Here is a 23,656-nt window from a genome sequence, read left to right on the forward strand (position 1 = left end):
AAGCCACTAACATGAATAATTGTTGAGTCTTGCACATGTGAACCTGTTTGTACAATTTATCACAGTTATAGCATAAACCTTTGTCTCTTCTCACCCTCATTTGAGCTGGAGTAAGTCTTTTAATTGGAGGTGTGGTGGCTTCCAGTTTGGTAGGTGTAGTAGGATGTGTAACAAATGGTTTAGAATTGGAAAAAGATGGCTTAGGTGGAGTGGATAGTAGATATAGAATTGGTTTGGAAGTGGAAGAAGAGGGTAAATAATGAGTAGAAGAGGGTTGAAATGGTCTAGAAAATGGCTTATGAAGTTTTGTATTGAAAGTCAACAGAGGCCTGCTGCATTCTAGCAAAGTAGAAGGCATCTGTATCTGAAGTAGGCTTGAACATTTGAACAAAATTGTGAATCTCTTATTTTAACCCACTGACAAAGATCATGGTAAAATAATCTTCAGAGAGACTCGGATTACGAGATTTCATTAAGGCTTTTAAGGACTCATGACGTTCAAAATATTCTTCAACAATGGTAATTTGAGCTAATTTGTTAAAGCTTCCTACATAATTATCATAAGCTACGCCCTCAAATCGACAACAAACATCAGATGAAAATTGAGACCAATCTATGAAAAGCTTACCCTCCTGATAATCTAAAAACCATGAATCGGATTTTCCATCAAAATGAATAGAAGCTAGATCTACTTTATGAAGTTCATCAGTGGAATTTAACTGGAAATATCGATTGCATTTACGAATCCAACCCCTAGGATTAGAACCATCAAATCTGGGGAAATCAATTTCAGGGTGTCTAGAATATTTACCAGATTGATGAGTTAACCCATGAGGATTTGAAATGGAAGCTCGTTATGGATTTTCCGGCGGAACTGGAGCAGTAGGAATACCCAGCCGTTGACATAACAAAGCAATTGTAGTGAGAGATTCTTTAACGGGAAGAAGTTCACTAGATAAGGTGCGAACCTTAGAAGAGATGTTCTTAACAACCTCCTCCAAAGAAAGCAATCGATATGAGTGAGTCTGCAACTGAGCTGCAGCCTCTTTTATTGTAGTAGCTTTATCAACACCTCCGGTCATAACTGTAGGAATCAGGATCGAGAATGGATGATACCAATTTTCATGAAACAGAATTGAAGATTCACTAACTGCAATACCTTCTCTTCCTAACTTAGGAAAGAGCCTAAACTTTCATTAATTTTATCATTCGTTTCTCTTACAACTCAGGTAGCCAATAAATAGCCGACTTTTCTACTCAATCACCCAACGGGTGTAAACAACCAATGATTAACCCTAAAAAAGGAAATAAACTGAAATAAGAGAATATACCCCAACATGGGCTTTCTGTTCGCAAGAAATAAAGCCCAAAGGCTACATACCAACTAGTTAGGCTCAAGTGCTACTAGTTACATGATAATTTCCCAGGACGTTTTATAATGGATTAACAAGTGATTAACTGATTTTGCATCTTGTACGCAGAGATAACAGTGTTCAGCCCATTCTTTACGGGATCCCCGTATTCTCAAAACATCTTGAGTAGATATCTTGCCATAACCTGCATCCCACAAGAAAAAACTCACTTTTGTTGGGCAATGTTTAGACCACATTCTTCGGCGGGTGATAAATCTAGCTAGTAGAACGCGGCTCTAAAATTGGCAACCACTGATAGCAAAACTTTACCGAAAAAGAACCATTAGACGTTTCACCACTCCAAATTCTGTCATCCTTTGAACTAACATCTCCAAGTGGACAATTTTCCAACATAAGCAACAAGGAATAGAGCTCAACAATGACCGGGTCTTGCACTCTTCTCGTGATATGCCCAAGTTCCACCCCACAACATCGTTATTAACGTACCTTATTTGAGCGACTGTAGCATTTTTCCTTCTGAAACTTTATAAGAAAAGGGGAAAAGATCTTTCAAACACAACGTATACAACCATTTGTCGTTCCAAAAAGCTTGTCGCAACCCCATCACTCACCTGCATACGACAATTGGATTCGAAAAGTTCATTAAATCTCGCAATCCATTTCCAAATACTGGTTCCGTAAGCTCCTTTAGATTTGTTAGTGTACCACCCTAAAACATCATCCCCATATTTTTCAGCAACGATAGTCCTCCACAGGGCTATTTTTTCACACCCAAACCTCCACAACAATTTTATAGTCAAAGTTATATTAAGAGATTTAATCTGCTTAATTCCTAATCCACCACAGTTCACCACCTCCCATCTAACAAGATGAATTTTAAGATTATCTTCCATATCTTTATACAAGAAATTTGTTAAAAGCTTATCCATCTTCTTAATAACGGAAATAAGAGCTATGAATAACGACATAAAGTACACCGACAAAGCTTGTAGAACCGCATGAAATAAGGATAAGTTTACCTCCCCTAGAAAGATAAATAGCTGACCAGATAGTCAACCTAGCCTCTATTCTCTCCAGCACTATGTCCCACTTTGCCTTGGACATATACTTATCCCTTAAAGGAAAACCTACATAAGAAATATGGAGTTTTTCAACCTTGCAACCAAAAAACAAGGCATAAGAATCAATTCGTGAAAGCTCCCCCACTGGAAATAAAGCTGTCTTCTTGGAGTTTACTTTTAAACCATATATAATTTCAAACCACAAAAGAAACTAGTTGATAATTGCACGAGTGTATCTAATACCCATGGAGTCGCTTAAAACAATCTGACTAATGTAGATTGGGATTGCCTGGTCCTATATTTTTGTTGCAAGATTCCCTGATTTCCTTCCATCCGCTGCGTGGTTAGCTAGGTCGGCCTCCGCCTGGTTTGCTTCCCTGTAATTGTGTTGGATAGCGTTGAGCGGAATCTGATTCATTTGGTGTTTTATTTCATTTTTCATTCTTAGCAGATACAAATGCAGTGTTGCTGAAGAGGTAACAAAGCGCAAAATATTTCCAGAATCCATATCGAAGAAAACTTTTGACCATTGTCCCTCCCTCGTGGATCTTGTAGATAGTAGTACTGACCAGGTTTCTGCAATTAAAGCAGTAGTAAGTCCTAGAAATTTCCCCAAAGCCATGATGGATGTTTCTTCTGAGTCTATGCAAATGAAGCCTGCACTTGCAATTCCTGGGTGTCCTATCGCAGCTCCATATGTGTTGGTCTTTATCTCGTCTGAGTTAGGGAAGGACCAGCCTAATGATATTATCGTTGTTGTTTTGTTTCCGTTTGATGGGGTGTATGTTGGTAAGTCGCATGGTGAAATAGAGGGTAGAAATTCCTGAGCCCCTGTATACTACTTTTGTTGCTTTAGGGTCGAGAACAAGATGTATCTTCATTGTTACTTGTTTTTGGCGGTATACAAATTCACTTGTAGCTATCCATACTGAGCATAAGAGAAAATAGAAAGAAGTGATGGTTGTGGAAGGGGATTACTGTTATAGTAGTTGTGAGATGGTGGTTTGGAGAGTTATTGCATTTGGGATGGTAGTGGAGGTATTCTGGGTGTTCGATTCCAGGATGTAATTGTTACATTGCAGAGAATAATTAAGTGATCAGTTGATTATGTATCAGAATTACATCGGGGTCATAGATTAGAGTTGACGAGATGGATTCGGCTCAGGATAGTGAATGTCGAAAGACCTTCATTAATTGCTTTCCACAAGAAAAGCTGAATATTTGGTGGAGATGATAAAGTCCAAAGAATTTTGGTTACTGGTAGTGGGTTTTGGTGAGGTTGATTTTCTTCTTGGGTTAAGCATTTGTTATTTTGTTACCAGAGGCAGTATATTGAGTTGGATTAAGGTTCGTAAAGTGTGGGATCCAGTTAGCCTGGTGTTGATGGTGGTTTTTAGCTTAGGGTTAAAATCGTAAAACCTTACATCTGACATAACGTCACTAGGACCACTAGCGCATTTATTGAATCATTCAACACGCCTACGTAAGAATTACCAGGGTACCTTTTTTTTACATATATATGTGTCATGTTCCACGGTAGAACCATTAGTATTAACCGACATCACCTTCGTACACCAAACCCTAAATTCTTACACCACCGTGCCAATGGCAAACAATGCCACCCACGTCTCTGCGCCAAGGCATGCAAACCATGCCAGCCACATGTGCCAATGGCATGCCGTGCCAGCCACATCTCTGCACCAAGGCATGCCAACCATGCCAGCCACATCTCCGCGCCAAGGCATGCCAACCATGCCAGCGGCACCACCGTGCCGATGGAAAACCATGCCAGCCACGTCTCCGCGCCAAAGCATGCCGACCATGCCACCGTGCCAATGGCAAGCCGTTCCAGCCACATCTCCGCGCCAAGGCATGTCAACCATGCCAGCTGCACCACCGTGCCAATGGAAAACCATGCCAACCACGTCTCCGCGCCAAGGAATGCCAACCATGCCAGCCGCACCACCGTGCCAATGGCAAACCATGCCAACCACATCCCCGTTCCAAAGCATGCCAACCATGCCAGCCGCGCCACCGTGCCAATGGAAAACCATGCCAGCCACGTATGAGCGCCAAGGCATGCCAACCATGCCAGCCGCACCACATGTGCCAATGGCATGCCGTGCCAGCCACACCTTCACGCCAAGGCATGCCAACCATGCCAGCCGCGCCACCGTGCCAATGGAAAACCATGTCAGCCACGATTCCATGCCAAAGCCATGCCGGCCCCGCTACATGCCGCTGGCTGCCAAAACGAAGGGTTGCAACAATCAACGGCCACCCTTCCATCTGAGATGCAGATCTTAGTCGTCCAAGGTCGCCAGCCAACGCATGGTAACCTTTGACCCAATGCCAAAACCCTAGTTTTGGCCACGCCTAAACCGCGCCAAGGCATGCCGACCATGCCACATTTTCCAACGACATGCCGTGCCAGGCATCTTGCCGCGCCTAAATCATACCATACCGGCCTTTCCTTTACGGCTGCAAAAACGAAGGCGTGCGACAATCAACGATCACCCTTCCATCTTAGATGCAAATCTTAGCCGTCCAAGGTCACCAACCAACTAATGGTAACCTTTGGCTCAACGCAAAAACCCTAGTTTTGGCCACGCCTAAACCGCGCCAAGGCATGCGGACCATGCCACATGTGCCAATGGCATGCCGTGCCAGCCACCTTGCCGTGCCTAAACCATACTATGTCGGCCTTCCCCTCACGGCTGCCAAAACGAAGGCGTGCGACAATGAACGACCACCCTTCCATCTTAGATGCAAATCTTAGCCGTCCAAGGTCACCAACCAACGAATGTAACCTTTGTCCCAACGCCAAAACCCTAGTTTTGGCCACGCCTAAACCGCGCTAAGGCATGCCGACCATGCCACATGTGCCAATGGCATGCCGTGCCAGCCACCTTGCCGTGCCTAAACCATACCATGCGGGGCTTCCCCTCACGGCTGCCAAAACGAAGGCGTGCGACAATCAATGGCCACCTTTCCATCTTAGATGCAAATCTTAATCGTCCAAGGTCACCAACCAACGCATGGTAACCTTTGGCCAAACGCCAAAACCCTAGTTTTGGCCACGCCTAAACCGCGCCAAGGCATGCCGACCATGCCACATGTGCCAATGGCATGTCGTGCCAGCCACCTTGTCACGCCTAAACCATACCATGCCGGTCTTCCCCTCATGGCCGCCAAAACGAAGGCGTGCGACAATCAACGACCACCCTTCCATCTTAGATGCAAATCTTAGCCGTCCAAGGTCACCAACCAACGCATGGTAACCTTTGGACCAACACCAAAACCCTAGTTTTGGCCACGCCTAAACCGCGCCAAGGCATGCCGACCATGCCACATGTACCAATGGCATGTCGTGCCATCCACCTTGCTGCGCCTAAGCATACCATGCCGGCGTTCCCTTCACGGCTTCCAAAACAAAGGATTGCAACAATCGACGGCCATATTTCCATCTAAGACGCAGATCTAAGCCGTCCAAGGTTACCAGCTAACGCAGGGAAACCCTTTGGTTCGACGCCAAGCCCTAATTTTGGTCGCGCCCAAACAATTCCAAAACCCTAGCTTTTGGCCACGCCTAAACTAGGCCATATTAAAGCCATGCCGGCCATGCTTTCATGCCACTGGATACCAAACCAAGGGTTGCAAAAATCAACGGCTACCCTTCCTATCAAGATGCAAAATCTCGACCGTCAAAGGTCACCACCGAGCCGGCAAGTCTCCCAAGCTCAACTTGCCAAACAACAGCAACATGCTACATGTTTTCCACGAAAACACTCGAGACATCAACACATGTCACAAACTGAGGGATACTCATTGGGTATTTGTTTGGCGATTTACAGCGTGGGGCGTACACTACGCCCGTTACAAGACAGTATCATAAGGATGAGGAGGTTAGTAAATACAGGGAGTAATGGTAAAACGCTTTCTTCAATGGAACATCAATTCCAGGCGTTACCGGTTACCACCTCCTCCCATTTACTCATACGTTTTCCATTTCTTACGAGACCAGAGTACGTTTCACTTCGACTTGTATAAATAGGTTTTACCTATTTCCACCGAACAACAAGTTCTGGTCAGGAGCATACAACACTCAGAAAACGTTTGCTAGCTTTACCATCTGTTAGCTTCCCACTTTCTGATGCAAGTCACAAAACAACTAATCTTCCAGAATCAACTATTCTGCCCTCAACACTCTCTTCGCTTCCCTCCCCAAAACCAACCGTTCTACTCCTCTTTGTGACCGAAGCAAGTCTGGAATGGCCATTTCTTGGTTTAGGCCGGATTTTTACAAATTGATCTCTTGAATCTAAAGTACTCCCTTGCAGTACATTATTTAGGGTTTAGACTCGTTTCTCACCCACATACCCGAAATTACCGAAATCAGCAGAAACAGTTTTCACCCTCAAACAATTGGCGACCATAATGGGAGATTGATCTTTCAGTTACAATGTCAACTTTCAATCCTCGATCTCATTTTTCGACCCAGGCGTCAGGACTGTAGAATCCAAACGACCCGCCCAGGTATCGACGGCTCAGTTACCAGACGGCCCGGTTACCAGTCATGACACGACAAGGGATGACTGGGGAATTTCCACAGTCACGGTGGTGCTTCCCAAAAAATTAGGTCTTACACCCGGGAGATTCCTTTTCATCAGGAGATCCGAAAAACCGAGTAAGTCTTGCTAGACAAAATACATGGTCTACTACTTCAAATCTTCACAGGGGAGACAAAAAACCGATAGCCATATTTTTCCCGTGTTTCATGCTTTCTACTATCGCAAAACATCCACAATTCCATGACTTCCCTGGGGTAATCATGCCACTTATATTCATAACCAAAAACATCAATATTCTGAAACAGTTCATTCGAAATAATAATCCAAAACCCTCAGGGGTAATACTTGTCTATCAACCCAAAAATCCAGAAAATCAAAACCATAACCAAGCGCTTTGTTTGCCTTTTAAAAAAAAAACAGTCACCTACACGTACGTGCCTACTTTGCATAATAATGATTACCCCTCACTATTCATGAGGTAGACGACGTTATTACGGTGATATTCGAAGAGGAATTGTTTATGAAGAAGTGTTTCTACAAGTTTATGAAAGGCATACCCACGGTTAGGGTTTACACCAGTTCAGAAGAACAATATTTCTACAGATTTATGGAAGGCATACCTATGGCTAGGGTTTGCACCAACACAAAAAACAAGAAAACAAATTGAAAGAGAAACGCTGGAGTACATAGCTGGAATATGCTTTCCCACTTTATTGCTACCGTGATACCGCTAACACCAGGACGTGAGAACAAAGATACGAGATAAAAAGGAGAGCCAATCCCTTTCATACGCATAACACTTTTGGAATTTGAATAAGGAAATGATTTCCTATTTGATCTACGTATGGAAAGAGGCAACTGGGCCCGCAAGAACAAGTTCGCGCCACGCCAAGCCAGCGTCGTGCCAAGCCAACAGTCCGCGCCATGCCCATCCTACAGTCCGCGCCATACCAAATCCAAGCCAGCGTCCATGCCAAGCCAGCGTCCACGCCAAACCAGCGCCCATTGCAAGCCGATCCGACGCTAACAACTTGCATCTTTCCAGCGCCAGCAGCCTTTCCAGCGCTAACAGCTTGCATCTTTACAACAGTTTGCATCCTTCCAGCGTTGCTCTTGAACGCCAAGTAGAAGGGAATCAACAATCTAATTTCATTACATGAAAAGATCAGGAACGACTTCTCCAAAATCGAAGCAAAGAAAACAACAACCCCCCTAAGTTCACAAAATCAGCAACCCCCCTGAGTTCACAAAGACTTTTTTCCCTGTCAGGAGATGCATGATTTCTTGGGACTTCGCCCGCAAAATCGTGCAGTCTATGATGAAACATTTATGTGAGATTCTATATTTCCCCAAGGCGCAACGTCAAGGCATATTTGCAGCCCTCAACCGCACTGCATCAGGGAAGCAGCTTTTTCCAACCAGAGAAGCCGTTCCCAAATCCCAACCTCTCCTGCAAAGCACGATTGATAGATGGAACTGGGGACTCCTAACCATTGTTCGCTTGAAGGGTGTCCAGTTTGACAGCACACTGATTAACGCAGCCGCTTCTCTTCAACATCCTCCAGCAACGACTCCGCTTCAACAATCACTCCGACAGCCGCTCCGCTTCAACGCTCGCTCCAGCAGCCGCTCCGTTTCAGCGTTCTCTCCATAAGCTTCTCCAGGATCCGAAGACGAGGCTTCAACATTCGGCTTCTTAAGTTTCAACATCTTCTCCAAGATACGAAGCTGCTTCAACGACGCTTCTTCCTGCAAAGGGTCGTACCACCATGCTCCCCATGTCAAGGATCATGATCACAGCCAACCAATCTTCGTAGTCATGGACAGTTTGCTCGTTTACGCATCCAGCCAATCCTTTTACTTCCACGGATGCCCGCAAAACTCCATCCAATCCTTTTGCTTCCACGGATTCCCATACAATTCCAGCCAACCTACTTTGTTACCACGACAATGTAGTCTCTTCTGATTACATCTGTTACCAATAATTGTTGCCTCTCATTTGTTGATACCATCCAGAACTTCACCATAGCAGCAATCACTATAAAGATGGAAACATGTAAACCATACTTGAGGACTGAGGATATACACGGAATCCCTTAATTGTCAAAGCTCAGAAGACACAGTCAACCACAAAAGGCCATAGCCGCAACAAGGTCATCTACTCTTCAAGGGTGCAGCGCAAGAATATCATCACTTCTCTGTCTAGAAGACGCCTTCAACACTTTACGAGGCCGTGGAGGATCCCAAGCCTGCTCAGAGGAAAACAACTTCAGAAACTGAAGAAAAATGCGACTGGGGACTTCTCTTCGCACTCCATCGACGACCATTAAAGACTCATGAGATAACTCCAGAGACGCGGCTGAAATATTTTCATGAAGAAACAGAGGGAGCCATGATAAACAACATAACTCTCTCATTCCTACATTTTCGCTATCCAGAATATTTCGTCCATGCGATATCCTGAGCATCCCAGCGTCACATCCAGAAGAGTACGATAAGCTTGTATCAAATCACGTAGACGTGGATTCAAGGCGATGCAATGAAAATAGGATACACATGGGGACTACCAGCATGAGACGCTTTCACTCCCCTCAACCAGGTTATTTCTGATTTCAACATCATCACTTTCGAAGTTTCATGAGCCGCAGGAATTTCTCAACACGAAGCCGCACATGTACATCGAATATTTCAAGAGCACGCCACAAAGATACATTCACATATTCATCCATGCCGTCGGATCAAACCGAAGTATAACTGGGGACTTCTTACCACATCTCATTCCATACGATAGTCCAAGATTCAGAAGATGGTCCGAAGGATGTCGCTTAGAACAAAGTCCTGGAAGACTTGATAGCAACACATCGGCAACGGAAAGTCTCCATATTTCATTCGGGGGCGGCAGAAGTTTTCGACCATACAAGCATTCACATCACATCATCATCACGATCAGAAGGTCCAGGCACTAAACAACCTAAAGCCGAGGATGGACCGACACCGCAACCACAATCTCCAAGATTAACCCTGTCATGATCGTTGCCGAGCATATATTCCATCCATTCGTCCCAAGAATGCAATAGAGTTTGGTAAATTTTGGAATCCACTGGAGAGACACTGCAGACGAAAGCGCGGATACAAACGAGCAACAGAAAACAAAAGAAGGTCAATACCTCTTTTCATACGGACGGAGTTTCTAGATTTTTGCACAGAATAAAGTTCCCTTCTTGCTCCATGAACAGGAACAGATGACTCGGCGCGACTATGCTACCCCGGGCCCGCAACATCCCTCCTGAATTCTTCCTGAGTTTTACTGTCGGGCCGTTTTCACCTCCTAAACGAGCTCAAAACCTAAATATTCCCGCGAAAGGAGATAAGAAATTCTTTTCCGGTCAGATGGAGGGGCGGACCGTCAAAATCCGAATTCGTACGAGAATTTTATAACGATTTTAGTAAGGAGCGCTAATTAGGGTTTTGGCATCCCAAACCCTGATTTCGACAAAGTTGCCAGGCGCCATCACTACCATTTGATAACCGAAGTTTTAACGTCATCACCATCGTTTGGTAGCCGAAGTTCTGAAACCAGTTTACACCATTCTGCGGACTGAAGACAGTTTCCACCATTCCGCTAACCGAAGCCAGTTTCCTCCATTCCAAGCCGACCAACGCCCGCGGCTCCCATTCTAAGCCGACCAAGGCCTGTGGCTCCCATTCCAAGCCAACCAACGCCCGGGGCTCCAATTCTAAGCCGACCAACGCCCGCGGCTCCCATTCCAAGCCAACAATCTACATCTTACCACTTCACGGTCTAGCCAGCAACACCAAAAGTAGACTCTATCCAAGGCCGGCAACACGAGAATCACGAACTCTCCTTACCTCTCGAAAAAGGTTAGTCGGGTCTTCTTGACCATCTTTTCACGACTTGTCATTTCGATTTTGTCCTCGCCTGTCACCATCTTATGCTTACCTCACAACAATGCTCCTGTTCCGAGCTAAGCAGGGGACTTAATGTTGATGGTGGTTTTTAGCTTAGGGTTAAAATCGTAAAACCTTACATCTGACATGACGTCACTAGGACCACTAGAGCATTTACTGAATCATTCAACACGCCTACGTAAGAATTACCAGGGTACCTTTTTTTTTACATATATATGTGTCATGTTCCACGGTAGAACCCTTAGTATTGACCGACATCACCTTCGTACACCAAACCCTAAATTATTACACCACCGTGCAAATGGCAAACCATGCCAGCCACGTTTCCGCACCAAGGCATGCCAACCGCACCACAGTGCCAATGGAAAACCATGCCAGCCACGTCTCCGCGCCAAGGCATGCCAACCATGCCAGCCGCATGTGCCAGTGGCATGCCGTGCCAGCCACATCTCCGCGCCAAGGCATGCCAACCATGCCAGCCGCACCATAGTGCCAATGGCAAACCATGCCAGCCACGTTTCCGTGCCAAGGCATGCCAACCATGCCAGCCGCACCACCGTGCAAATGGCAAACAATGTCAGCCACGTCTCCGCGCCAAAGCATACCAAACATGCTAGCCGCCCCACCGTGCCAATGGCAAGCCGTGCCAGCCACATATCCGCGCCAAGGCATGTCAACCATGCCAGCCGCACCACCGTGTCAATGGAAAACCATGCCAGCCACGTCTCCGCGCCAAGGCTGGAAAACCATGCAAGCCGCACCACAGTGCCAATGGAAAACCATGCCAGCCACGTCCCCTCGCCAAAGCATGCCAACCATGCCAGCCGCGCCACCGTGCCAATGGCAAACCATGCCAGCCACATCTCCGCGCCAAGGCATGCCAACCATGCCAGCCGCACCACATGTGCCAATGGCATGCCGTGTCAGCCACACCTTCGCGCCAAGGCATGCCAACCATGCCAGCCACGCCACCGTGCCAATGACAAATCATGCCAGCCACGATTCCATGCCAAAGCCATGCCGACCCCGCTACATGCCGCTGGCTGCCAAAACGAAGGGTTGCAACAATCAACGGCCACCCTTCCATCTGAGATGCAGATCTTAGCCGTCCAAGGTCGCCAGCCAACGCATGGTAACCTTTGGCCCAACGCCAAAATCCTAGTTTTGGCCACGCCCAAACCGCGCCAAGGCATACCGACCATGCCACATGTGCCAATGCCATGTCGTGCCAGCCACCTTTCCGCGCCTAAACCATACCATACCGGCCTTACCTTTACGGCTGCCAAAACGAAGGCGTGCGACAATCAACGGCCGCCCTTCCAACTTAGATGCAAATCTTAGCCGTCCAAGGTCGCCAGCCAACGCATGGTAACCTTTGGCCCAACGCCACAACCTAAGTTTTGGCCAAGCCTAAACCGCGCCAAGGCATGCCGACCATGCCACATTTTCCAATGGCATGCCGTGCCAGCCACCTTGTCGCGCCTAAACCATACCATGCCGGCCTTCCCCTCACGGCTGCGAAGGCATGCGACAATCAATGACCACCCTTCCATCTTAGATGCAAATCTTAGCCGTCCAAGGTCACCAACCAGCACATGGTAACCTTTGGCCCAACGCCAAAACCCTAGTTTTGGCTACGACTAAACCGCGCTAAGGCACGCCGACCATGCCACATGTGCCAATGACATGTCGTGCCAGCCACCTTGCCGCGCCTAAACCATACCATGCGGGCCTTCCCCTCTCGGCTGCCAAAACGAAGGCGTGCGAAAATAAATGGCCACCCTTCCATCTTAGATGCAAATCTTAACCATCCAAGGTCACCGACCAACACATGGTAACCTTTGGCCCAACGCCAAAACCCTAGTATTAGCCACGCCTAAACCGTGCCAAGGCATGCCGACCATGCCACATGTGCCAATGGCATGCCGTGCCAGCCACCTTGTCGCGCCAAACCATACCATGCCGACCTTCCCCTCACGGCTGCCAAAACGAAGGCGTGCAACAATCAACGGCCACCCTTCCATCTTAGATGCAAATCTTAGCCGTCCAAGGTCACCAAACAACGCATGGTAACCTTTGGCCCAACGCCAAAACCCTAGTTTTGGCCACGCCTAAACCGCGCCAAGGCATGCCGACCATGCCACATGTGCCAATGGCATGTCGTTCCAGCCACCTTGATGCGCCTAAACCATACCATGCCGGCCTTCCCTTCACGGCTTCCAAAACGAAGGCTTGCAACAATCGACGGCCACATTTTCATCTAAGACGCAGATCTTAGCCGTTCAAGGTTACCAGCAAACGTAGGGCAACCTTTTGGCTCGATGCCAAGCCCTAGTTTTGGTCGCGCCCAAACAATGCCAAAACCCTAGCTTTTGGCCACGCCTAAACTAGGCCATATTAAATCCATGCCGGCCATGCTTTCATGCCACTGGCTACCAAACGAAGGGTTGCAATAATCAACGGCTAACCTTCCTATCAAGATGCAAAATCTCGACCGTCAAAGGTCACCACCGAGCCGGCAAGTCTCCCAAGCTCAACTTGCCAAACAACAACAACATGCTACATGTTTTCCACGAAAACACTCGAGACATCAACACATGTCACAAACTGGGGGATGCTCATTGGGTATTGGTATGGCGGTTTACAGCGTGCGGCGTACACTACACCCGTTACAAGACAGTGTCATAAGGATGAGGCGGTTAGTAAATACAGGGAGTAATAGTAAAATGCTTTCTTTTATGGAACATCAATTGCAGGCGTTACCGGTTACCACCTCCTCCCATTTACTCACCCGTTTTCCATTTCTTACGGGACCAGAGTACGTTTCACTTTGACTTGTATAAATAGGTCTTACCTATTTCCACCGAACAACAAGTTCTGGTCAGGAGCATACAACACTCAGAGAACGTTTGCTAGCTTTCCCATATGTTAGCTTCCCACTTTCTGATGCAAGTCACAAAACAATTACTCTTCCAGGATCAACTATTCTGGTCTCAACACTCTCTTCGCTTCCCTCCCCAAAACCAACCCTTCTCCTCCTCTTTGTGACCGAAGCAAGTCTGGAAAGGCCATTTCTTGGTTTAGGACGGATTTGTACAGATTGATCTCTTGAATCTAAAGTACTCCCTTGCAGTACATTGTTTAGGGTTTAGACTTGTTTCTCACCCGAAATTACCGAAATCAGCAGAAACCGTTTTCACCCTCAAACACCTGGATAGAGATTGTAAAACCATTTTCGATTTGGTGCAAAATGTTAGGGTTTTGTTCCATAAACAAAATATTATCGCATAAATTTAGGTAACACAATTTGAAGGAGAAACTATGACCTATTGCTGTCAAAACCATGGCTAAAGGCCTACTTCAGGTTTAGAATGTCTACAAGGTTTACTTGAATTTGGAAACTTGTATGACGATTTTTAGGAGTGTTTTCCTAGTGGGTTGCGTAACTAGTTGATTATATGAAGTGTGTCGATGTAATAACTTGTTATGATAATGAAAGATTTTCTGGGTGATCTTGGTCGTGGATGTAGCCTACAAATGGTAGGTGAACCACGTAATCTTTTTGTCGTTTGTGATTTTCTATTATCGTATTGACCATATACTCGTGCTAGTATTATTCGGTCATGCTAATCTAAAGATGTACGATATGGATTCGAGCTAATTATCTAAAGTTGGATGTTTCATGGAATTGACTTCAATGGAAACATCCCGGTTCGAGATTAACGTAATCTCGGTTTCTCGACAGAAAATATGTTTCTGAAAATATATTTTGTAAAAATTACTAGTATGCTTTTTCATTATTTTAGGTATTCATTAATGGTCTGGTCTATGTTTGCCTAAAAATCTACCTACATATCGAGAGTCTTTTGATCACAACAAGCAGAAACATCCTAGAACACCTCATGGACAATCAACGAGATGACACCCAGAGCAACTAGGTTTACAAACATGTAGCTAAAACCAAATTCCTGGTTTTATTTACCCTAAAATTTACCCAAAATTGAGTTTCTTGACCACAACATACATAAATTCAATTATAATAATATGCCTTTTAACAGGACTAAACCCTTAAACAAATAGTTCACTTTATAAGGCTTACTAAACTAGATATATTCAAAACAAATCACATTTTAAACAAAATTGCAACGATTTCACAATAAAATCAATACAGCTGACGGAAAAAAATTAGCCCTAAAATCTTGAAAATGAAACCTCACCAAAAGATTTAGGAAAAAACAAGGTTTTAAAAAGCGAAAGCGTGTGGCGAAGCGCTCTCATACCAAAGCGTAAAAAGAAAGCGAGCGTTATATATATAAGAAGTTGTCAACCTAATAAAAGAAAACTACGAAGTTCAGGCGTAAGAAAATGAACAATTAAACTAACTAGGCATATGGCATACCGATACTGCCTATTCTACGTAAGAGCTATTTAAAATATACTAGCCACGAATGTCTGCATCATGTACAGTCATCATCATCATGATCATCATGCGATTCATGCCTCATAAATTAGGTTCATTAGTATTTAGTTAGAAAATATGAAACATGCCCTACTGGGATTCAAAGGATAATTTTTTATTTTCTAATATGAGCCAATTCATAAAGCGGCGCTCTAGAAGCGCTCTGCACCTGAAGCGCAAAAAGAAAAATGCCCAAAAACGTGCCTCATAAACGTCTTTTTAAACTTCTCATGACAATAAGCATTTAAACCTAAAGAGAAATTGAGATTTTACCAAGCTCTAGCTTTCTGTTTAATCAACGATGCTACACACACCGAAGTTTACACTTCGTTTTATTCTGAAAAGGAATTTAATGGATAATACGTTGCGTTCTCTGCATTGGGATTAGTATGGACATGAGTGGGGGCAGATGTTATCTCGACCGGTGAGAATTCCGGTGAGAAATCCGAACTCCAAAGTGAACATGGACTTATTCGTGTTTAATGCTGTGGTGGGCGAAGTGGCTGAGATCAAGACAAGCTACTGGACAGCTGAGAAGAAAGTAGTGAAGTTGTTTTCCTTTCATGGGTAGAATCTTAAAAGCTCATTTCTTCAATTTGAGGTATTGTAGTAATTTAGTGGAAGATAATAAACCTAAATCAAATCAAATGTGAATCCAGTGTACTATTGGTTCCCCACTACAGTAGTTTATGGGACATTGTTGTTCAATAATCCAAATCTCACATGAAAATTTGAGTCACATTTGACTACAAGAGCTTGAAAATAAAGGCTAGTGCCGCTAGTCTGCTGCATGACCAAATTCCAACGGTCATGCAGTATCTTGTCATGCTTATTTTCTAAAGACAGTAACCTGAGCAGTTCCCATCAACACTTAAAACACTCTAGAGTAAGCCCACTAGCTCTCTAATGCACTTTGAATTTTTGTGTATTTCCCCCTTGAGTATATGGTTTGTGTAGACAAATCAGATATATGTGGGTGTGAATCTTGTTATATGTATCCGGACACTTGTTACTTACAACAGATCAGTAAATGCATCACAAATTAAGTGCAAGCATAGGGTCTTAATAAAATGAGCTTCATCTATGTCGCCGTTGTTTTCTTCACCTTGAGTTTCCAACCTACATCCCAAAATCTCATTGCTGAAACTGATCGACTATCTTTACTTGCTTTCAGAAACAAGTTAATTATTGATCCTCTAGCAGCACTTAGCTCGTGGAACGAATCGTCCGACTGCAGTTATTGGACGGGAATTACATGTAACCGTCGGTATCCAAGCAGGGTCATTGGCTTGGATCTGCAGTACATGAGTTTGGTAGGTACAATATCTCCATATATAGGAAATCTTACGTTCTTAAGAAATTTTACCTTGAATGACAACCACCTCACAGGCGAAATTCCTCAAGAAATTGACCGTTTAGTTTGGCTTCAAATTCATCGGTTGACAAATAATACACTTACTGGGAAAATTCCTAAGAACCTAACGTCATGTACAAAGCTCGTTATTTTCTCATCAGCGAACAACGAGCTGGTAGGAGGAGTTCCCGCCGAGCTTGGCTCCATATCAAAGCTTCAACAATTGCATCTCTCGGGCAACCCCCTGAAAGGAACCATCCCGCTTTCGCTTTAAAATCTTTCTGCTCTCAGTTCACTTGCTTTGGGCTCCAATCATTTACACGGTAATATTCCGTACGAACTCGGTCAGTTAACCAAATTACAAGAATTTATTGTCTCGGACAATAATTTGTCAGGAACTATTCCACCCCAACTTTTTAACATCTCTTCAATCTATCATTTTGGTGTCAACGGTAATAATCTTCATCAACCCATAATTCCACCTTACATTGGAGTTACTCCCTCTAATATCCAAATTCTTTGGTTAGATGGAAACATGTTTCATGGATTGCTACCGGTTTCCATATTCAATCTCTCAACACTGTCTAGCCTAGATATCAGTGGCAATGAGTTCGCTGGACCCATACCGACTAATTTGGGTACCTTGCAAGGCCTGACTTACCTAAATGTTGCAGATAATCATTTCGGAACAGGTGAAGTAGATGAATTCATCTTTTTCAATTCGTTATCAAATTGCAGTGACCTGGAAGTACTTTACCTGTCTGGGAACGATTTAAGTGGGCAGCTGCCAGATTCTATAGCAAACCTGTCAAGAAAGCTTACCCGCATACACATGTCCAGAAACACTATCTTCGGTGAAATTCCCCCTGGAGTTGAGAACCTTGTGAGCCTCAAAGGATTGCAAATTGGGAGAAATCAGTTAACCGGAAGTATTCCTGTTCCTATAGGAAAACTTCCTAACCTGATACAACTTGAAATTTGGGATAACCAACTCTCAGGAAAAATTCCATCAAACATATGCAACAGTAATACGTTAGAAAATATTGATTTTGGAACAAATAGATTGCAAGGTGGAATTCCGCCAAGTATGGGCAACTGCAGTAAATTGCTAAAGTTAGTCCTCTGGGAAAATCAACTTACTGGTACTATCCCGAAACAGCTCATCGGCCTTTCTTCACTGTCAATTAAGCTAGACTTAGCATGGAACCGGTTAACTGGTAATCTTCCTTCAGAGATCGGCAACTTGGAAAAGATTGTTATCCTGGACTTGTCAAACAATCAAATATCTGGGAAAATTCCAAGCTCTTTACAGAATTGTCTTTACTTGGAAAGACTTTATCTAGACGGTAACTTACTGGAGGGGATAGTTCCTCCATCCTTGAAAAGTTTAAAGGGGATGCAAAAGTTAGACCTGTCACGCAACAAGTTGTCCGGGGGTATACCGCAGTATTTGCAGTCCTTTGTTTCCTTGAAGTACCTGAATCTCTCCTCAAATGACTTTGAAGGTGAAGTACCAGAAGAAGGGATCTTCAAGAACATAAGTGCATCCTCAATTCTCGGAAATGAAAAGCTCTGTGGAGGAATTCCCAAATTTCATTTACCCGGTTGCCCAAGAATTGGATACATAATACAAAGTAAGCACTTCCCTCTCAAAAGACTGCTTCTAATAGTATTTGGAGTTGTTATCCTTGTAATTGTTTTGGGCTCCTTCGCCATATGGTTTTGGAGGAAAAAAACAATAGTGCAGCGCTCGCATTCGTCTTTAAAATATCCTTTGGGTATCATGTTTCAAAAGGTCTCATACAAAGAGCTTCATAAAGCAACAGATGGATTCTCCACGGAAAATTTAGTCGGAGTTGGAAGTTACGGATTTGTTTACAAAGGAATATTAATACTAAACCAGAAGACAGCAGTGGTTGTTGCTGTGAAAGTAATTGACCTTCAACGCCGAGGAGCTTCAGAAAGTTTCACTGCTGAATGTGAAGCATTGAAATGCATTCGCCATCGAAACCTCGTGAAAATATTAGCATCCTGTTCTAGTTTGGATTCTAATGGAAATGAATTTAAAGCTCTAGTTTTTGAGTACATGCCAAATGGGAGTCTTGAAAATTGGCTGCACCCAGCATCAAATGGCGAACGACGTCAACGCGCAGGTAGCAGATGGTTGAGTTTTATGGAGAGATTAAATGTAGCCATCGATACTGCATCTGCATTAGACTATCTTCATCACCATTGCAGAACACCAATCGTTCATTGTGACCTGAAGCCAAGTAACGTTTTACTAGATGATGACATGAATGCTAGTGTAGGTGATTTTGGATTAGCTAAGCTTCTAACTGGAGTCATCAACAATGTTGAATCTGGAAATCAGACTAGCAGTACTTCAGCTGGGATAAAGGGAACAATCGGATATGCTGCTCCAGGTAAAAACAAAGTTATTTCACTCTGTAAAGCCCATAGAAATCTGTCAACTTAAGAAACTAGATTTCACTATGTAATGCATCATTTTTCCCTGTTGAAATGCACAGAGTATGGAATGAGTAGGGAGGCATCGACAAAAGGAGACGTCTACAGTTACGGGATCATGTTGCTAGAGATGTTCACCGGAAGGAGACCTACCGATGACATGTTCAAGGACGGCTTTGGCCTACACAGCTTTGCCAAGACAGCTCTGCTTACTAATCGAGTAATGGGGATTGTTGATCCTGCAGTCCTTGTTCAGCTACAACTCAAAAATGATATTGTTGACGAGAGAGAAGTTTTAATCAATGGTGAGATGGAGACCAAGTTATCTGAGGCATTGACAGGAATTCTCAAACTTGGTGTTATGTGCTCAATCGAATCACCCAAAGAACGAATGGAAATAGTAATGGTCAAGGAAGTTTTGCAATCAATCAAGCATATGTTTCAATCAGTCTCATACAAAGAGCTTCATGCAGCAACAAATGGGTTCTCTGCGGAACAATTAGTCGGAACTGGAAGTTACGGTTCTGTTTACAGAGGTGTATTAGCAGTAAATCAGGAAACAGCAACAGTGGTTGCAGTGAAAGTACTAGATCTTCAAAGACGAGAAGCTTCAAAAAACTTCACGGCTGAATTCGAAACAATAAAATGCATGCAGCATCGCAGTCTCGTGAAGATACTGACATCTTGTTCTAGCGTTGATTTTAATGGAAATGAATTCAAAGCTCTAGTCTTTGAGTTCATGCCAAATGGAAGTCTTGAGAACTGGTTGCATCCAATTGCATTTGACGACCGACTTCAAAGGTTGACAAGGAGATCATTGAGTTTCGAAGAGAGACTGAGTGTAGCCATAGATGTTGCATCTGCATTAGATTATCTCCATCACCACAGGCAAACACCGATAGTCCATTGTAATCTAAAGCCAAGCAACATTTTGTTTGATAATGATATGAATGGTCATGTCGGCGATTTTGGATTAGCTAAGTTTCTAGGTAAGGTCACTACTAGGGGTGTAAATAATACCCGAAAATACTGTACCCGTCTGTACCCGAAGTAGCCCAAAATCTGTTATGGCCCGTCATGGGCCATCCGGCCTGGCCTGGATTAATTTATTGGACGGTCTCGGGCTTTGCAATTAATTATGATGTCCGGTCTGATATCCGGCCTGGTGCCCAGCCTGAAAGCCTTTTATGTGTCATTAATTATTTAATATCCTCTTAAAAAGACTTAAAAGTTATCATTTTATAATTGTCAATTTTCTGTCAAGAAAAATAAAATATATATTTGTTTTTACTTATAATTAGCCTTTTAAAAACATTAATGGTAATAAATTTTCTTATTAGAAAGTTTATTGTAATCTAATTAATTATTTATTATAGGCTAAAATTAAAAGTTTGTCATTGTAATTTAAATATAAAATAATACTATCATTTACGGTATGCAATGTTAGAAAGGAAAGGATATTATATTAAAAATAAATACATTTAATACCATTCATTTGAAAATTTAAACTTAAAATAAAATAAAAAAAATCAAAATAGTGGCCTGTCCGGCCCGATCTGGCCTGCTCGTATAAAAAACGGATTTTGGACGGTCTTTGGGTAGCAAATTATCTACTTTTACCCGGTCTGCCTGGCCTGAATTTGTTTACGGGCTCACAAATGTTAAGTCTGGCCTACCCTGCCTGTCTTAGTTTTTGGGCCGGGCAGCCTGGCCTGCCCGAATTTACACCCCTAGTCACTACCAATGTAGAATCGGAAGATCACAACATTGGTACTTCAGTCAGGATAAATGGGTACGCTGCTCCAGGTAGGAAAGTTTTTTCAACTCCCAATAACTCGGCATAATTTGTAGCATTCAGAAAATATCAATACGTATATTACATTATATTTGAACTGAAATGCAGAGTATGGAATGGGTAGAGAGGTATCGACAAATGGAGACGTCTACAGCTACGGGATCATATTGCTAGAGATGTGTACAGGAAGACAACCTACCGACCACATATGTTAAGGATGGATTTAGCCTTCACACCTTTGTTAAGACGAGTCTGGTTCCTAACAGGATATTGCAGATTATTGATCCCAAACTACTTCTTCCTCTTCGTATCCAAGACAACGATGATGACGAAGTGGATTGCAACGAAAAAGTATTAAGAAATGGGGTGATGGAAGACAAGCTACATGAGGCTTTGACAGGGATTTTAAAGCTCGGTATTGCATGTTCGTTTGTAGCACCGAAAGAACGGATGATAATGACACAAGTAGTAAAAGAGTTGCAGGCAATTGCGAACGCATATCAAAAGAATAAAGAAGTTCTTGAGAAACGATGACATGCCATTGCCAGTACCTCATTTTTAGTTACTACTTGGCTGCTAGGAATACTATCAACCTAGTTGGCCAATTCTGCTACTTGACTACTTTATTTTTTCAGTTTTAGAAATCAGTAAATGTACGTAACTTAATGGTAACACTGATTTTTCTCAAGTAATATCGGTATAATTGACAAGGCAGCAGCCAAATGAAAGAACAAAGGCAAGGATTAATTACCTGTGCGTGTGTGCTGCCATATGTCAATACCTTTCACAAGCAATTCATCGAACAGCGTAGATTCTTCGCAAAATGTCATCAAAATCCGGAGCAGCAAAATGTGAATCTGCGTACTCATGAACGGTAATGGAGAAGAAATGGATCGCTAACTCAGGTAATGAGTTATGGTTTCAGAGAGTTTCTGCAACCGAGTTGATATTGAGTTAATTCAGGTAATAGTTCCCAGAAACGAGTTCAACAACGAGAAAATACGCGCAAGCCCCTATCTCTCACCCATCGTCCTGATCTTGGGTTGAAGTATCCAAGGTATTTTGAACGATTTAGGCTGATATGAAACACCCGGAGCAAAATCGATAGGGTTGAGTATCATTGGGTCACCGGTTAACGATGAACTCAACTTGGAGAAGAAGAAGAAGACGAGTGAATATTGGACATAGTTTTGCGAATAGGAGTACATTTTTTAGTTCCTGATTATTTTGTTAAAATATTAAGAGTGACATCACAGGCCATTTTCCGGTGTCCATTTAGCGAAAATGATTTTCAGAAGACGATAATGAAGATGAAACGCATGAAAGTATAGAATCAATCACCAAAACGCATGATAATGGTAATAAGCGACATTAAATTAAGAGGAGAAAACGGAATATCATCCGCACACTAGAGTAGAGTTACAAAGGTAATTTATTTATTTATTTTTAGCTTAAGTTGGGCAGGTATTTTAATTAATTAAAAACAGCATACTAGGCAGCCACAGCATGCGGCCGAGTACTGAGCCTTTGGGCATTGAACGGGTGGGCAGGCACCTCGGCAACCAGTAGTTGCTGAGCATACTTTTGTCAGTCCTGGGCACTTGGTTACTACTTGCGTAACCTGCTGGAGCATCATCCCTGATTTTGATATTCATCAATTAATTGTATTAGTTGATTAAATATATATACTTATGTGCATGTTGTAATCAAAATTAGGAAATTTAGAGTACTTACTGCCGGAAGAAGAGGTTGGCATTGCGATCAAGACGAATAAGAATAAGCAGACCAACATACTCATCTTGGCCATGATTATCAATCAAATCGGTAGAAGTGAAAACTATATTTATGATTATAGTTAGTGATGATCAAGTAATAAAACTAACCTCTACTTATAGGCATGATGATACAGATTATTAAATTGATCATCTGTCAGCTACAGATTATAGCTAGTAGCTACGGTGGTGGTGATATTAAACTTTAAGTACGTACCAAGTTTTGCACAGTGTTGACCCTTGGCGTACGGCAAGGATCTACTGAGCATGAACTAATGGATCGTTGCAGTAACTGATTAAACAAAACAAAGTCCAGCAAAACTAGGATCTGGACGGTGCACCCAGTCTCATCATTTAATCCATATTTTCCGAAAGAGGAAGGCTGTATATTAAAAATAGAAAATTCACTATTTACTGTGCAGTAGCAAGGTCATCTGAGTTATGGGAAGGCCAAGCACTATGGTAATTTGTTTCGCTTGGCTATATAACTTGAGTGCAAATACTAAAAAGAGGAAGATATATATATATATATATATGTTCCTCACGAAAATGAACATTAATTACTTCTGTATGTTTTGGATGGAAACTTAATTTACGTATCCATCTTTCTTATTGTCAACGCTGGTTCATTTCGCATTCATGTCTTTCTCACTTTCCACGCATCACCATCGTAACTGTGTGATGGATATCTTGGATATTGTGAAGGCTGTGATCTAGTATCACTCCGGCAATTATCTTTCCTCACTTGCTTGTGACCAACGATAATTCCTACATGGTCGGCAAACATGATCCATACGCTGGCTGCATCACTTAATGAACAGAAAAACGAATGCATCTCGATCTCGATTTGTTTAAAATATATATCGCATGTTAGG

At 43.2% G+C, this 23,656-nt stretch overlaps 1 protein-coding gene across 1 annotated transcript; it reads left to right on the forward strand.

Moving 5' to 3' along the window:
• Window positions 1-2,327: 2,327 nt before the first annotated feature.
• On the forward strand, window positions 2,328-21,543 carry LOC113273370 (probable LRR receptor-like serine/threonine-protein kinase At3g47570). Its single transcript, XM_026523104.1, has 6 exons — window positions 2,328-2,344; window positions 2,886-3,223; window positions 17,144-19,171; window positions 19,277-20,203; window positions 21,118-21,137; window positions 21,286-21,543. The coding sequence occupies exons 1-6, from the start codon at window positions 2,328-2,330 to the stop codon at window positions 21,541-21,543; spliced, it is 3,588 nt and encodes a 1,195-aa protein (XP_026378889.1).
• Window positions 21,544-23,656: the final 2,113 nt, after the last annotated feature.

Source organism: Papaver somniferum, chromosome 4, assembly GCF_003573695.1.
Source record: "Papaver somniferum cultivar HN1 chromosome 4, ASM357369v1, whole genome shotgun sequence".
Classification (NCBI taxonomy): Eukaryota; Viridiplantae; Streptophyta; class Magnoliopsida; order Ranunculales; family Papaveraceae; genus Papaver; species Papaver somniferum.